Consider the following 16,544-nt stretch of genomic DNA (forward strand, 5'->3'; position numbering starts at 1 on the left):
ACCTCTCAAAAGGATAGCATATACGAAACAACAGATGATTTTGGGGGGTTAGGATGCAATTTCCCTCTGAACAATTTGTTAAAAGCTGAAACCCTAAAATATAACCCCAACACTACTGAGCTCTCTTTGTCCCAATGAGATCTGCAAATTAAGAAGCAGTTTTACATTTGCAGCTTAGAACATACTTGTGATGGCTAGTAAAATTTCAGTGAGCACAAGGGCATATAAGATTGACCAAACCACTGGACTAATCTTGTAAAACATTTCCTGTTTCTACCAGAGGTTATCTTCAAGTTCAAAATGAACCCCTAAGCCAGTTCACATTCAAAGCAGGACAAATTAGAAACTATTGCACCTTCATGTTCTTCAGATCATTGTTCAGAACATTGTAAATCGTTTATTGATACTGTCAAAATAAAATAAAGGCCCTGCAAGGGAAAACAAATATTCTGACTATGTGAGAAATGGATTAATGCATTTTACAATGTAAGGAAGAAACTGAGAAATAGAATTACTGAAAAAGAAGATGAAACATGCTGGCCAGACATTCAAACATTTGAGACATGTTTTGCCTGAAAAAATAAATAGATCCCATATGGTACAGCTCATGATCTCTGCAATATCAAAGCCTGTGGTTCTATGGGCCTACAGCTTTCACTAACATCACTGCAGTTTTCAGGGTCTGTCCTCCTACAGACTACAGCACCCTACAGTGCTTCTGTAGCTTCACTACTCCTTTAATTTCTTTTTTCTTTCCATACATTACCATAACTCACTCTCTCTCCCCCACATTCTCACCTCTAAACCACAGCAGGAGCTTTGACTAGGTCCAGAGGCAGTTGCTCTGAAGAAAAGGGAGACCAATAAGAACACAACTAAAACAAAATATACCTCTGCTTCTTTTCCTTACACCTCTCAGCATGAACACCATTCCTCATTCCACTGTCAGCAGCTGATACTTAAATTGTCAGGAAACAGTAAGTGAAGTCCTAAAGACTGATATAAATATGAAAGCAGCTATGCTTACACTAAGTCATTCTTCTTCCAAATTCACACGATAATTTACTGATACAGTTCCTGATGTGGATTAGCCACTAACCATGTGTAATCAGATAGCCAAAACTGAACATCTGACATCCAAGGTTCTGTGTCTGACAGTTCGTGTTTAGTATTAGCCCAAAATCTGAATACAGAAAAGTGAATTTCGGAATCCAGACGTACTTTAGACTGCTTTCAGCTTAAGAACACAACCAATGCAAGAGGACTGTATTCAATGGAGTGAGTTAAAGATATCCTGCCACTGAGCTATCTTGTCAGTTTTACATGCTCCGACTTCCCTCAGGACAACAAACAAGAGGAAGAATAATTCTGTGGTCAAGTACTCTCCTATTGTTTGAATTTACCAATAATATGGCACTGTTGCTCCTCAGTTGTTATAGAGTGGTAATAGGAGCTTGGCCAAGCATTATGATCCATCAACGTGTACCATGACAGCAACAGAATCAAATGTAGCAAACATGCACAAGGGAAGTAGAAAAGAAAAACTGCAATAGTGATGTATCAAACAACAATGCCAAAAGCTAAGACAAACACACGAGCAAACACAAAATCTACTGTATGGCTTCACAAATGGATCAGAGCAAGAGATACTCTCATCAAAGGAGCTCAGAATGACATACTTATCACTGTTGGAAGAATGTCAAAGAGCAGAAACAACTACTTTAGCACTGTAATAGTGAAAATCATAGACATGGATGCTTTAGCTGAGATTCCTGCATTGTAGGGGGTTGGACTAATTGACCCTTGGAGTCCCTTCCAACTCTACAATTCTATGATTACATCAAAAGTAATGACAAAAAGAATTTAAGTGGAGCTTGTGGTAGTAATTTCAGATAAAGCAATGGGAAATAAATGGTTCCCCCAAAATATTTGCAGATCTAAGAAGCATAAAATCAAGAAAGTCAACCGTGCTAACAAAGGCCACAACAACAATGCAAAACATTTCAGAAACAATAATAAGCAAAACAGATGTCACAACAATTATCGGCTGGAAAGGAAAATGCCATAAACACCAGCAAAAGGTGTAATGAGTATGGACGGGCTTCTTGTATGGTAATGAGATAAATGGCAAGGATGACCAAAAAGGCAAAAGACAAAAGGAATGGTGGCAACATCAAGCATTCTTAACGTATGTACTATTCTGGTAGTGGTGGTTCTCCAATAGCGTAAAGAGAAATAGAAGAGTTGTCAAATCTGACCTAGAGAAAACACCGGAGATATGAAAGTGAAAGAAACAAGGGAAGCAACTGCAATGATGGTGCCACAAGGAAAGTTGAATTGGCACAGACAAACTGATGAAGTGATTAGTGGGGAGGCAAGAGAAGCTGTGGTAACAGTGGCAAAGAAGATGGCGGTACTATGGGAAAACCCAATGGAATGGTATCACCAACAGAGATATGGCAGCAATTCTTATATAGCAGCTGTGACAGTTTCAGCGGGGGACTGTAAAACCAGCATGGCAATAATGGGGTCGGTGGAGGACGCTAGAGAAGAGACAGTAAGCAAGGGGGGTGGCAACGGGAATGTCCAAAGAAGCCACGACACCACGGCGCAACAATGCAGGGCATTGCGGCGGAAATGACAGCATGACACCTGTCCTGGCGGCGGCGACAGCACGGTGGCGACCGCGGAGGCCGGATCTAGTGAGGCTGTGGAAGGAAAAAGTGGGGCAGCGGATGTCATGAAGGAGACACAGGTGACGACGGCCCCAGGTCTTTGGCAGTTCTGAGGGTGCTGTGCCCATAGCGCCGGCCCGGCCGGTTGTCGTGGCAGCGCAAAGGTCACCAAAGGTTAGGTGGCTGCTGGCCAACAACCAGGCCACGACCCTGGGCAGCGTGGCTGAGGGGTGGAGACCCATCCCCTCGCCCACCCCCCACCCCACCCCACCCCACCGCCTGCCTCGCCCTCACCTGGCGGGGAAGCAGCCCTGCTGAGGTGCTGCTGGAGGCCGGGGCCCACGGGGCGGGGGCTCCTGCGCTGCCGCCCGCGCTCGGCTGCCCGCCCGTGCCAGGCCTGCTCGCTCGCTCGCCCCTTCCTGGCCGGCCGGCCGGCCCAGCCACCGACCACCCCGCCCGCCCGCTGCCCCGAAAGCTCTCCCGCCTCGCTGCTCCTCAGGCCCCGGCCGCCCCCGCCAGCGACGACGACGACGACGACGCCACCTCCTCCCACTCCATGGCCGCCGCTTACCCGGCTGCCGTCGCTGCTGCTGCTGCCGCCGCCGCCGCCGCTGCATTGTGGGAAGCGGCCGCCTGAGCCGGACCCACCTCGCTCGCTCGCTCGCCGCCGCCGCCTGCATCAGCCGCTCGCCGCCATGGGCGCCGTCACCGATGGTAAGGGGCTGGGTGGCTGGCCGAGCGACCCCGCGGCGTTGGCCCGGCACCGGGGGCGGCCTCTTCGCGGTCCTCTCCCCCGCGGCGCTGCCGCCTCGGACGGGCCCTGTCGCCGCCGCCGCGCTCGCTTTCCCCAGGCCTTCGCAAGCCGGCTTCCCTCAGCCGCCGCCGCTCCTCTCTGCCCGCCCAAGAAGCCCGATCTCGCCCACCAGCCTCGTTTTCTGCTCCTGAGCGAGGAGCCTCGCGAAGCCTTTATTTCACGTGCGCGGGATCCCCCCCCCCCCAAAATAACTACACCAATAGGGATAATAATAATAATAATAATAATACTAATAATAATAATAATAATAATAATAATAATAATAATAATAATATAATGCCGGTTCCTCTCACTCTCCCCCCGATCACATTTTAAATCCTCGCGAGCGAGACCCCCATCTGCCCCCGCCCCAGCCTCTTCGCCCTCAACCCAGCCTCCCCTCTTGAAGATGCATGGAGGTGGTGGGCGAGTTTGCCTACAACCGAGCACATGGCGACCGTCAGAGCCGCAGGTGCTGCCAATCCAAAATAAAATTGGGGAGCCCCGATGTGCGGCTGCTCTTGCGCCGGGGAAGACTTGCATCTTTCAAGACTGCATCTTGCCATTATGCTCCCACACCCAGGGCGGGAAGCCCTTGGTGAGAGAGGGGCGCAGAGTGGGAAAGGGGGGACGGCACAGAGGGAAGATGTGGGGGAAGATGCTTAACTGTGTGTATTGTTGTGTTTTAGGATCTAGAGATCTCGCCTTCTGAGAAATTAGGAACTGGGATTTTTTTGCGTAGGTCTGTGTGGATTGCGTCCTCACAGGGCAAATGCTAAAAATGTGTGTGTATCCTTGGTACATGCGCTCAAGGGGCACAGTGTGAGCCGCAGATAATGACGCTTTTCTGTAACAGGGCCTCTCGCCCCACATCTTGTGTTTGTGTCCCATGGCAAAGAATGGTTAGTTCTGAGAGGCCAATGGTGCACTGTGTCCCCACCCCCGGCTCAGTTCCAGGTTTTGTATGAATGTATGTATGTTTGTTTTTGCAACATAGCCTTCTTCCTCTTCTGTAGCCACCCCCTTTGATGTATTTTTGACAACCAAGTCAGTAATGATAAGCTTACGACCTGACGCTGTGGCCATTTAGCTATCCTCTTTATTATATACAGTGTACCTCCTGTCTTTCACACACTCTCTGGCTTCAGAACTTATTTCTGTGGTGATATAAACATTTCTTAACCATTTCCCCTCTTAATTCCGCCTTCATAAGTTTGTTTATACCTGTAATGAGGATAAAAGTTTTCTTTGCATTAGAAAAAAACCCCTATTACTTTATAATATATTGCCACATTTGTGTGAGTCTCAGGCTGTAATCCTGTATTCACTTAAGTGGGAATAGGCCCCATTCAAATCACTAGGTCTTATTTCTGAGTTCACATGTGTAGGATTGTGTTGAGATACCTCATCTGTGTTGCTTGAAATCCATCCATCAGTTGTCTCTCAGGACTAAACATTGTATGAAATCAACTAATAATTAAATAGTCCAGTGTAATCCTATGGAATGGCACTTCGGATAACAAAATATACTTACAGACCCCCTCACCCTAATACATACTTTCACTAAGTAAACCCACTGGAACCAGGATTTACTTTTAAGTAAACAGTTTTAGGATTTGGGCAGTTGCCTTATCAAATGGCTGCTTTCTGTGACAATAACCAACATATCATTGTTGCTCATTTTAAATTATTGCTTCTGCCTTAGATGAAGTTATTCGCAAACGACTATTGATTGACGGAGATGGTGCTGGCGATGACAGACGAATTAATTTGTTGGTGAAGAGTTTCATCAAGTGGTGCAACTCCGGATCTCATGAAGAAGGGTATTTCTGTCTTACCTATAAAATAGAAAGTGGGAGTAGGTCATCAAACACCAGTTCTGCATAAATAAAAGCTTTTAGTTTTAATATCATGTGGGAATTGTGTCCAGTGGCAGATGTTGGTAACAACATTATACAGTCGTACCTTGGATCCCGAATGTTTTGGCTCCCAAATGCCGCAAACTCGGAAGTGAGTGTTCCAGTTTGCGAACGTTCTTTGGAACCCGAACATCCAATGTGGCTTCCGTAGCTTCCAATTGTCTGCAGAAGCTTCCTGCAGCCAATCGGAAGCTGCACCTTGGTTTCCAAACATTTTGGAAGTCGAATGGACTTCCAGAATGGATTCTGTTTGACTTCCAAGGTACGACTGCATCCAAATTTCAGAGTTTGAAAGTGTCTTTTGGGAAAACAAATATTTAAACAGTCTAAATACTATAGTGAAGTGTAAACAATTGAAATCCAGCTATGATACATCAGTTCTTTAATTACTTGTCAATTTCAAGTATATTCTGTTGAACACCCACTCTAATAGTAGGAATGTTTTTGGCAGCTGTGTTTTATAGCAGCTGGTGATCAGTATGAAATGGGCGAAATCGTTTGCCCTGGAAAGGTGCATTGATCAACTGACCTTAAACAAAACACTATGAGAGTCTTCAAACACAATCCTTTTAGTAAAGTAAATGCATAGCTGTGTTGTGTGCAGTCCAGATGACTTCCTTCAGAGCTGTGCTTTTGCTGCAGGCCTACCACATTCCTCACATTAGGCTTGCTTGATTTTATTATTATTTAGGAAAATGCAATTCTGCCTCCAGATAATGGAGTTGCCATGCGGAATGTTGGCTGTTGTGAGTGTTGCAGGCACCTTGAGTACTGATTGTACAGCAATGCTACAATGTAATACAAATGTTGATTGTACAATATTGTCATTGGGTGACACTTGGGAGATTAAAACTTTTTCTTTCTTAACGCTTTGGGGAGCATCCTATAGCAAGATCTGCCAGGATGAGCGGGTTAATAATAATAATAATAATAATAATTTATTATTTGTACCCCGCCCATCTGGCTGGGTTCCCCAGCCACTCTGGGCGGCTTCCACAGAAACCAAAAAAACATTAAAATATCATACATTAAAAGCTTCCCTGAATAGGGCCGCCTTAAGATGTTTTCTGAATGTCAGGTAGTTTTCCATCACCTTGACATCCGATGGGAGGGCATTCCACAGGGCGGGCGCCACCACCGAAAAGGCCCTCTGCCTGGTTCCCTGTAGCTTCGCTTCTCGCAATGAGGGAACCGCCAGAAGGCCCTCGGCGCTGGACCTCAGTGTCCGGGCAGAACGATGGGGGTGGAGACGCTCCTTCAGGTATACTGGGCCGAAGCCGTTTAGGGCTTTAAAGGTCAACACCAACACTGGTTAGGATCCAGCGGATCTCTAGCTGAGCTGCGACATTTCTGGCACGGTCAGGCTATGCCCTCTTAACTCCCTCATCCAGGCTAAATTAAGCTGGCAAAAGGGTGGTGTACCTACAAGGCCTGTTTTTCCTTTGCCAGAGCTCAAACCAGCTCAGCCAGCAGGAGGCCTGCTGCTGAAAGGAGTTTGGTATAACTTTATATCAGCTTAATTTGCACCAATTTGCTTCATGCCGGTTTCTTGTGTATAGGATTGCTCCCTTAAAGTGTTTCACTGTTACACAGGAACACTCACTTAGCTTTGCTTTTTGTGTTTGTTTTTTGTAAAGGCAAACAGCATCAAGGATACACACTCATGCTCCTTTAAAGCAAGCCTTTGTGTTCTTTTTATCCCGTTGATACAGCTCTTGAAGGCTGTATGTTCTTTCTGTTTAGCATTGGAGTTCATCGCTTCTTTCAAGAAAAAGTGAATGACAGGATAACTTTTCCCAATGCCGCTATTTATGCCATCCATTCCATGTGGGTTGGATGTGGCATTCTTGCTTTTGAACAGGAACTTCCAAGGCTATCACTCAGATGCTAAAATATGAAGGGGCAGGCAGGCAACACTGGTCTGAAACAAGCTTTGCTTGAGATGGAATGGTTTTATCAGAAAAAGTATTTCTAAACCAGACTTTTGTGGGAAAAGGATGTGTGGAAGGATATTCTGACTCTGGATTGATCTCTTAGAGGTGTGATGGTCTCCCATGTTGTTGGGTTACAGATGCCAAGGGAAACATTTCTCTTTGTCAAGGCCTTCATGCTTCGATAAATAAGAGGTGTCCACCACATCAGCAATGTGTGCATTCTGTTTTAATTTGTTTGTTGCCTTTTTTAGTGTATATATGTTTTTTGTTTAGTTGAATTTTGTTCATATGTTTGGTGTACAGTGCCCTGGACGAATCGTGATCCATACATATAAGTAATAGATATAGTACAAAGGGCAAAGGACAGGATAGTATGTAAAATTAATTTTAGTAATTATCATTTATCATTGATGAATACTTCCACAAGCCCAAAGATTCTGCATCAGGAAGTTGTATTTACACTTCTAGAAGTACGAGCGGTGCAAATCCATTTAGAATTAGAAGTATAAACATCTTAGGTCTGTCAAGTGATGTAGTGAGCTTTTTGTTGCTGATTTCTCATCCAGATTTTAATCACTTGCACTATTCAATTTAAATACATTTGCATTTCACACAGTGCTCAAGGACTGCTATCATCTTTTTATTAGCTCTACTTATTTCCCTTAAGATTGAGATTCTAGGAGCATTTAAACCTCAGTCTATTTACTGTGGCCCCATTTATGTCTGAAGTAAACAGTTTAAGGTATACAGTTTGATTACTGTAAAAATCAGCTTTCCTTGCTGTTTTGAAGCTGATACTAGCAGCAATTAGGGAACTTAGTTAGAAATGTGGATTCTCCCCCCCCCCTTTTTTCCCCAAATAACAGACTGGTGTTGGGGGTGCTGCTTCACATTGTTTAAATTAATACATCAATAGCACCTGCTCTGGGCTTTTCAATAACTAAGGCCTCAACCTTAACCATACATACTCTGAAGTACATCCTGTAGAATTCAATGGGGCTTACTAGCAGGTAAGTGGGGTTAAGTTTGTCTCCTCAGCCTCATCCCACCCTTTTAGAACAGAACCAATGGCTGCATCTTACCTTTGTGTAAACTTTAGTCTAAAGGATTACACAGAAGAATACTGTGCAATGCCTGTTTTACCCTTATTAATAGCCAACACAATGATTTAGGCAGCTGCTTTACGTCTTCTTGGCATCCCCCTCCTCCTGACTATTCTGCATTGCTCAGATGTTGGTTAAAGGAAGCCTACCTCCTCCTTTTGTATGCATTCCCTCCTTGCAGCTAATTGATATCAGTTAACCTGTGCATTTACAGAATGACAATTTGATAGCTGTAATAATAGACACATATTAGGAGTGTAAGGGATCAGCTTTACAACAAATGTTCTTTTTATATATAGCGACTCTATTATGGTGATTATAAATGCCAGAAAAACACCACTAAGAGCAGGTAGCTTTGAAAGTAGCTGTGGGAGCCCTTAAATATACACACACAAAAATTAATTTGTATTGATTTGCATCAGGCTTCAATTCAGCATTGAGCTTCCGAGAATCATTGTATGTCCATGAGATATTAAATTATTGAAATGCATAATACCTTTTCAGCTACACCCAGTACCAACGCATGTTGAGCACTCTGTCACAGTGTGAATTTTCAATGGGAAAAACCTTGCTTGTATATGATATGAACCTCAGAGAAATGGAGAACTACGAAAAAATCTACAAAGATATAGGTAAATACTGGATTTCCGACTGAATATTGTCGTCATACAACAAACAATGGTGATATAATTGTTTTATATAATATAATTACGCGAAAAGCAATCCATTCTTGCCACACTGCAGTTCTTTCCATTTTATAAATTGAAACCTGAAGCTGCCAGCTCAAGTCGAGATAAGGCAGAGGTATGGTTAGCAGGTGGTTCATCTACTCAGATGGGTGGTATTCTCCCTGTTCTGAAGAGGGTTGCACTCCTGTGGGATTGGGGGGTAAACCTGTGACCCTCCAGATGTTGTTTGACTTAAACTCTCATTATCCTTGACCACTAGTTGTGCTGGCTGGAAAAGATAGAGGAGTTCTTGTCAGTTGACATGTGGAGAGCTACAAGTTCCCCAATGGTACTCTGAATGCTCAGGTATATAGTCTGGAGGGCTTCCTGATTCCTCCTTGCCATTGGAGACTAGGGTGGATAAAACATTTTTTTAAAAAAAAGATTTTGTTTCATATGCATGTTAGCCCACCTTTGTATTTAATCACAGGCCTGATAGCCATAGAGGATATGCAAACAGGTGCGTGAGCGGGCCAGTGGAGGAGGGATGGAGTTCTCATCCAGCATAGAAAAGCCATCCCTCCTCTGCCAGTCCCTAGGAAGCCAGTGATTTCTGTGAGCTTATTCACAAGGCTGTCTTAGCCCTGCAGATAATCACTAAGCAGAGTCAATGTGTCCAGACGTAGTGCTGAAGGAGGCTTGCTTTGTAAATGAAAAATCAGTTTGATAATTTCGTAAATGTGAATATTTACCCTTTTCCTGTCAAACACGGACCTGATAAAAATAGCATATCAGTCACTGTGAGTTCATTTTTGTTTGCTTCTTTTTTGTGAGGCTGGGCCGAGGCAAACTGAAGCACTTTTCAGTAAACATGGACAGGATTGAACTGTTAACCTCACAAACTGTCATGGGAGTCAGTCATAAGAAAGTCCCTATAGGGGAGTACTTTTTAAAGACATTCCCTCTATAGGTAAAACAGGGGAGTACGGAAAAAATAAATGCAATGTGACAAATAGAAGCAAGGGCTGGTTGTAAAGCATGCAACTTAGCATGATTTAGTGGTCAGATTTGCACACTTGTTTAGAAGAAGTACCAATAGGAAGCTTGAATTAAACCATTGATTTAAATCAGTCCAGCCTGCTGAAAACTCATGTTGTCTCTATAGCCATTTAGCAACTTAGGCTGCTGCACCTGATATGATCCTACCTGGATGGGAATAACCTGGCTTCCATTATCCCTGCCTTGGTAACCTCCCATTTGGACTACTGCAAGGTGTTGCATGTGGGACTGCCACGGAAGACTGTCTTGAAACCTCTGTAAGCTCCAAGATTAGTAACTGGGACTGGGAAATATGACCGTATCAGACCACTGCTTTGCCAGCTTCCATTTCTGAGCTCCCAGTCCATTTCAGAGCCCAAGGCAGAGTGCTGGTTTTGACCTTTTGGACCTTCATGGCTTAGGACTAGGGTACCTCTCTCCACATGTGTCTTCCCAAACTTAAGATCTTCCTCAGCTTTCTCAGGGAGCACCTGCTGGAGGAGATGCTGGAGGTAATTGACCTTTTCAGTGGTGGCATCCTGGCTATGAAATGCCCCCCTCCACGGGCAGCTGCTTTGATGTCAAATGCTTCTTTGTTTTCCATGGCCTTTCAATCTACAGTGGTACCTCGGGTTACATACGCTTCAGGTTACATACGCTTCAGGTTACAGGCTCCGCTAACCAAGAAATAGTACCTCAGGTTAAGAACTTTGCTTCAGGATGAGAACAGAAATCGTGCTCTGGCGGCGTGGCAGCAGCAGGCCCCATTAGCTAAAGTGGTGCTTCAGGTTAAGAACAGTTTCAGGTTAAGAACAGACCTCCGGAACGAATTAAATACTTAACCCGAGGTACCACTGTATTCCATTTCTGATTATGACTATTCTGGCACTGCTACATGGTGCTGCTTTTGTATGTTTTATTTACAAATCTCTTACCTCCTCTTAAGTTTCCCTGAGAACGTGGCTATAGAGTGTCATAGAAATATTTTAAATAAAATGTTTAATAATCCTAGCTCCACATCAAAAAAAATGCCCAGTAAACAGATCAGATTTCATGGAGCGTACTAGAAATGGATCTTTTATTTGTCTGGTATATCTACAGAAATATTTATTTCAGAATATCTGCATTCTCAGCACTCTGACAGTAATTACAGTATTAGAATACACAATGTATTGTGATTTATGGACCTATTCACAATGACTAGAGATGAAACCTGAAAGCCAGATGTTTTATGTAATGTTGCCACTTAACAGTACAAGTTTTCGAATTTTAATAAATAGGCGTTGTGACATTTATAGATTTGTGTCAAATTGTTTTTTTATTTTATTCTTCTGGAAGAAAATAACATAGCTGCCGCACATGAGAAAATTGCAGAGTGCAAAAAGCAGATTCTTCAGGCAAAAAGAATACGAAAAAATCGCCAAGGTAACTATTTCTTTTGCAGTTAGTAATTGCTAGTTTTATATGAAGGGGCATGTAACATTAGTGATTTGATGCATATGACAATCCTTCTCTAACTTGCCATGATTATTTTCACTTATTATGAAAGATCTCGTTTAAAAATAAATATTGCCTATGCTGTCAATCACTCCTTAGACTTGAACTTAAAGCATAAAGTGCCTGCCCTTTCATTGCATTTCCTTGTGACATGAGTGGAAATAATGTCTTACTCGAAGTGTGGTTTCCCACAAATCATGATCGCAATCCATGTTTCAATCATGTGTTTGTAATTCTAGTTTGCTGGAAATCTGTACTAATAGATGGGTTAAAACATGTCTCCCCTATGTGAGAGAGGGTGGTGTGGATCCTGTGATTGTAAGCTAGAGGAATGGGTGAAAGGAGTAGAGACATCATACCCATCCCTCTGGTGAATGAGTGTTATGAACTAGGGAGATTTCTTTTCAGAAGGGAGACTGGTAAAGAAGTGGGCAAGCCAGTATCACATCTGAACGCAGCCCTGTTCAGGGAAGTTTTTATTGTCTGACAGGTTATTGTTTGTTTATATTTTGCTGGAAGCCGCCCAGAGTGGCTGGGGAAGCCCAGCCAGATGGGCATGGTGTAAACAATAAAATTATCATCATCATCACATGGGCAAACATTGAGATGTTTGGTATGGAGTTAAAGTTGAGGCTGTGCATATGCCAAGCAACAGAGCATTCATTCACCTGTCATCCCAGTTATATTGTTTTAATTATATTTCTTATGCTTTTAATTGTTTCTCGTCTGAAAGTTTGAGAATGGGCCAAGTTATAAACAGAAATTTAAAAATTAGTGAAATTACACTCTATAACTTTGTGAAACTGAAATAAAGTCAGATATGATGCTTATAATCTTTCATTCTTTCAGAATATGATGCTTTGGCTAAAGTAATACAGCATCATCCGGATAGGCATGAAACACTCAAGTAAGTATGGGTCTAACACCTGAAATGAAACTGTGATAATACTTTATCAGAGCATCTGAAAGCTTCAGTCACTGAAATTACAACAATATGGTGGTATTATTTGAAAGCGCACCATAGAAACTCACACAAAATGTTCACCTGTACAGAATATGCCTAGATTTAGTAAGTAATTCTAATTACAGTCACTGTGATCATGCAGAGTGGCATAGTCCAGTTAACACTGCATTTGGGTGTTCATTCAAGGCAGCAGAATTCGACTGTGCTTTTTCTGTAAAGGTGATGCTTCTGGGATTCCTCCATGCCTGTTGGACATCTTCCCTGGCACAATTCTGTGTGCTGGTTTGAATCATTCTAAGTGGCTTGGAATCTAGGTAGCTTCTCCCACACAAATGTGCCCTTGTAGTATTTCTAGGCTGCCAACACCACAAGCAGAGTTGGAGCTGATGTGGTGCCCTTCAGAATGTGGTTCCCAAAGTCATGCCTGGTGAGGGTTTGCTTTCTTCCCAGTGTCTTTTTACTTCCTGGGCGTCTTAAAAATGACTCCTCTATCTTACATCGTTTTGCACTGTTTTAAGTGCACGTGCTTTCGTATACTTGTTATTATTTGTGTAAGCTGCTCTGGGAACCACTGGGCAGTTGCAGAGCATAATATAAATGATTAAAAACTTCAGGTTGAAAGTTGAGTTATAAATGGAATTATTAATTAATAAATAAATAGTGCAAAACAAAGATAAGGTGTCTTCAATGGCAGTATGCTAAATCTCTTCTTAGGCAGTTAGAAGCTCTGGGAAAAGAACTTCAGCATCTCTCTCATATCAAAGAAAATGTAGAAGACAAAGTAAGTTTTGCTGATTTTTTTCTTCTTCTTTTACAATGAAATACTGCATGGGTAATTCCGTACCGACCAGTGTAACATTTATAAGCTTTTTTAAACAAAATATTTTGTGTTTTCACTAATATTTTAGCCCTGTCCACCTGTCAAATTTGGCCTGCAAGGCAGATCCTGATAAGAATCTGGCCTTTAGGGCCAAAAAGTTTCCCTATGCCTGTTCTAGATAAGCCAATCTATTCAGCCTAGCTAGGGAGAGCCAATCAGGATGTGAAGGGAAGCTGGTAGAAGCTTTTACATGCTTCAAGAAATAGAGTGGGGGCCTAGTAGAGAAATATAAATTCTGTACTTTTCTAAACCATAACATAGGCTACAAGAAATGTTGCATTTAAAATACATTGCAGGTAATATCATACTTCCTTCATGCTAAGAACCTTGAAGAAGAAAATAATGTTAAAACATAGATTTTCATTTGCCGTGGAGGGGGGAAAGTATGTGTTTATGTGGCAAACGTAATGCACTCAGTAAGTGTTGTTGTCCTAATTTCCTTGGATTTTGTTCCTAACATAAAATTTCCTGTCAATGTACCAAACGAGCAAGCGAAAACTATCAATACAATAAAGGGCCATTAACCTATTGTCTGTTTTCTTGGAAAGGTCTTTAACTGAACTTTAGGGGGGGGGGGGAAATAGAGTACTGTAAATCTGAGTCATAGGGCATGCCATGCTTCTGGTTGCTTTACTCATGTGTAAAATGTCATTCTGCAAAATGAAACTTTGGCAAATTATCTTTAAAATTATATAGAACATGTTAACTATATGAAAATGAAAATTGGGTCTGTAGGCTGACATTTTTGTGGCTTCACCCACATGTTTACTTAGATGATGATTCATAGATGCAGAACAGAGAGAATCCAAAAGAAATATTTCATATGCTTCAGATTTTGTTTTTGTTTTCTTTTAGCTGGAGTTGAGACGAAAGCAGTTCCATGTACTTCTGAGCACCATCCATGAACTTCAGCAAACACTGGAAAGTAAGTTAGTTCAGTATATAAAGGCATGACTTACTTTCCTTACTGCGTGGGTTCAGGTTTATTTGTTGCTCCTTCCCTCATACACTCAGCTTGCCAAATTCCTGTTCTCCCCTAAATTTCATCATAAGCTTCAATATGTCCACTTACATTTTCAGATTCAACTCAGTAGCACTCAAAATAATAGGGCATGACTTTTTCTATGTTCATTTTAAAGTGAATGTTTTTAAACAACAAGCACAATATTTATTTCAGATGATGAGAAGCTTTCAGAAGCAGAAGATGCCTCAGATACACCAATGGTATCTGCAGATAAACAATAGACAGACCCTGGATATAGCTCCAAAGCCTGGAAGCCAATGGATACTTTTTTTCCCTTTTGGTCTCCTGAGAAACTAGATTGTATTTCCATTGGAATGCATTTGACTTAATGTTTGAAATGTCTTTTTAATACAATAAATAGTTGATATTACATACTTAGTCTTAGATTCACATTGCTTTTGTATTATGGAATTAAAATGCTACTTTAGCCTTTGAGCTCTTTTCTGTCTTTTTCTTATTCAGTTTTTAAAAATCTCCATATTAATGTTAACACATCAGTACAGCTATTTACAAACAACAAAAAGAAGAGGAAGCAAAACGCATAAAATATAATATAGGAGCATGACCTTATAGTGGTCACTTATTTGATGTCACCTTAGCTCGCATTGCTATAAATTTAGATATAACGTAGAAAAAAATGATATAAGGTTGAACAGTATTGTGATATTTCCAAAAACCCGTGAACAGGAATAATATCTCTATAACGTCATTTTGAGAGTTACATTTCAAGTAATAGGTCAGGTTTTTTGAGGAACAGTATATTCCATATTATTTCAATCCATTCTGCAAGGTTAGGTGATTGTATTTGATTTCTAGTGTTGAGTAATGTATGTTCTAGTCACCACAAAAGCCAGCAGGTCACACTTCAAGCATAACTCGTAAATATATCTTGCATGTGTTGCCGTTTGAGGTGTTAGCAATAAACAAAGGAACACTCTTGCCTTCTGAGCTCAGGTTATTGAAGCTGTGAAATGGAGAACCTTTGGACCACAACAGTGAGGCCAAGAGCCTTGTTGTCTGGCCAGCCCAGGACCTCCATACACTCTGGCCAGGCTTGCACCCCAGGGAGGTCACTTCAGTTTGACTTTCCCCCCGGAGGTGCACTCCATCGGCTCTTGAGAAATATGGAGGCCAACAAAAGGAAGAAATAGCAAAAACATGAATTGCTGCTGGCTTTGACAGTAGCATCAAATCTTAATCTACTTTGACCTTTCTGAGATGGTTAATCAGCTGTTAGAAGCGTCCCGGCAAATGGCTCACTTTAAACTTGAGTAATATTTTCAAAAGAAAGAAAAAGAAGGATATTAGCAACAGCATTTACACGGAAAGCACGTGTTTTTCCGTTTATGCTTCTTTGTGGTTCTTAAGGAAACCCTTTGGAACTGCTTAGAGGACTGCAGTATCCTGTCTCCTAAAGACTCGCACTGCTGCAGCTCTGCACTTCTCAGAGCCAATAGCTGGATGGATTTTTCACTGATGTTATCCAAGAGATTATCCACCTGTTGAGAAACGAGGATAAAAAATGGTGAAGTATAACAAGATAAAACAAATTTGTTTGAACTGAAAGAAAGATGAAGGGTTTCAGTCACTTGTAAAGATAGAAAACTGACTATCCTACACTATGTTATCAGCGATACAATATTTGCCCATAGAACTGCAATGCGTGCAGCACAACAGGCTGTGGACTTAATGTACATGCATTTTCCTACATGTGCAGTACATAGACAGAAGTACATCCCTCCATCAACTCAGGTGCTTCAACTTGAGAAAAGAGCTGAGATCTGAACTAAAATAAAAGATTTAAAATAAGAATTTATCACATGGGGGAGTCCAAAGAAGAAAAGTCACAATAAGAGCGTCTGATAACCCCCATAATCTGGAGCAACCATGGCTGGTTCCAGGATGAATCAACAGTGAAGTTTGGTCAACAATTCTTAAGTGCAGCTCATGGGCACTCTAAAATGAGTTGGGCTCACTTTTAATTAATGAGAGATACGCAAACCCACTGAAAGAAATGGGTTTGCTCTGAGAGTGACTAATATAGTGTAT

The 16,544-nt window shown here is 42.1% G+C and overlaps 3 protein-coding genes across 6 annotated transcripts in view; 1 reads left to right on the plus strand and 2 right to left on the minus strand.

The window, feature by feature from the left end:
* The window catches only part of ATXN7 (ataxin 7), a 90,732-nt gene extending 87,676 nt beyond the window's left edge, over positions 1–3,056 (minus strand). Inside the window, exon 1 of the mRNA XM_082209440.1 lies at positions 2,970–3,056. The gene's annotated coding sequence lies outside the window, so the exon portion shown is untranslated. The remainder of the gene's footprint in view (positions 1–2,969) is intronic.
* LOC309525153 (uncharacterized protein C3orf49) overlaps positions 1–16,544 on the minus strand; it is a 254,711-nt gene that overhangs the window by 226,074 nt on the left and 12,093 nt on the right. For 2 of the 3 annotated variants that reach the window (XM_082210608.1, XM_082210607.1), the window contains one exon: positions 14,770–15,994. In XM_082210608.1, the coding sequence (XP_082066734.1) occupies positions 15,800–15,994 (195 nt within the window). In that variant the 3' untranslated portion in view covers positions 14,770–15,799. Of the gene's footprint in view, positions 1–14,769; positions 15,995–16,544 lie in introns of those variants that run through there. The other variant, XR_014216068.1, reaches the window with a different exon arrangement.
* Positions 3,235–14,873, plus strand: THOC7 (THO complex subunit 7). Of its 2 annotated transcripts, none has more exons than XM_082210743.1 (8): positions 3,235–3,389; positions 5,174–5,291; positions 8,929–9,056; positions 11,469–11,555; positions 12,477–12,534; positions 13,306–13,372; positions 14,327–14,396; positions 14,649–14,873. In XM_082210743.1, exons 1-8 carry the CDS (start codon positions 3,371–3,373, stop codon positions 14,714–14,716), a joined length of 615 nt encoding a protein of 204 aa, XP_082066869.1. In that variant the 5' UTR covers positions 3,235–3,370; the 3' UTR covers positions 14,717–14,873. The 2 variants fall into 2 exon arrangements, with proteins under 2 accessions (XP_082066869.1, XP_082066868.1); XM_082210742.1 differs by lacking the exon at positions 3,235–3,389 and adding an exon at positions 3,888–4,066.

The sequence above is a fragment of the Podarcis vaucheri genome (assembly GCF_965113315.1).
Source record: "Podarcis vaucheri genome assembly, chromosome: 2".
Lineage (NCBI taxonomy): Eukaryota > Metazoa > Chordata > Lepidosauria > Squamata > Lacertidae > Podarcis > Podarcis vaucheri.

Coding starts and splice junctions, on each gene's coding strand:
- THOC7 (XM_082210742.1), top strand. CDS start 3,976: ATGTGCGGCTGCTCTTGCGCCGGGGAAGACTTGCATCTTTCAAGACTG. Junction 12,535..13,305: donor GATAGGCATGAAACACTCAA/GTAAGTATGGGT, acceptor ATCTCTTCTTAG/GCAGTTAGAAGCTCTGGGAA. Junction 14,397..14,648: donor ACTTCAGCAAACACTGGAAA/GTAAGTTAGTTC, acceptor TATTTATTTCAG/ATGATGAGAAGCTTTCAGAA.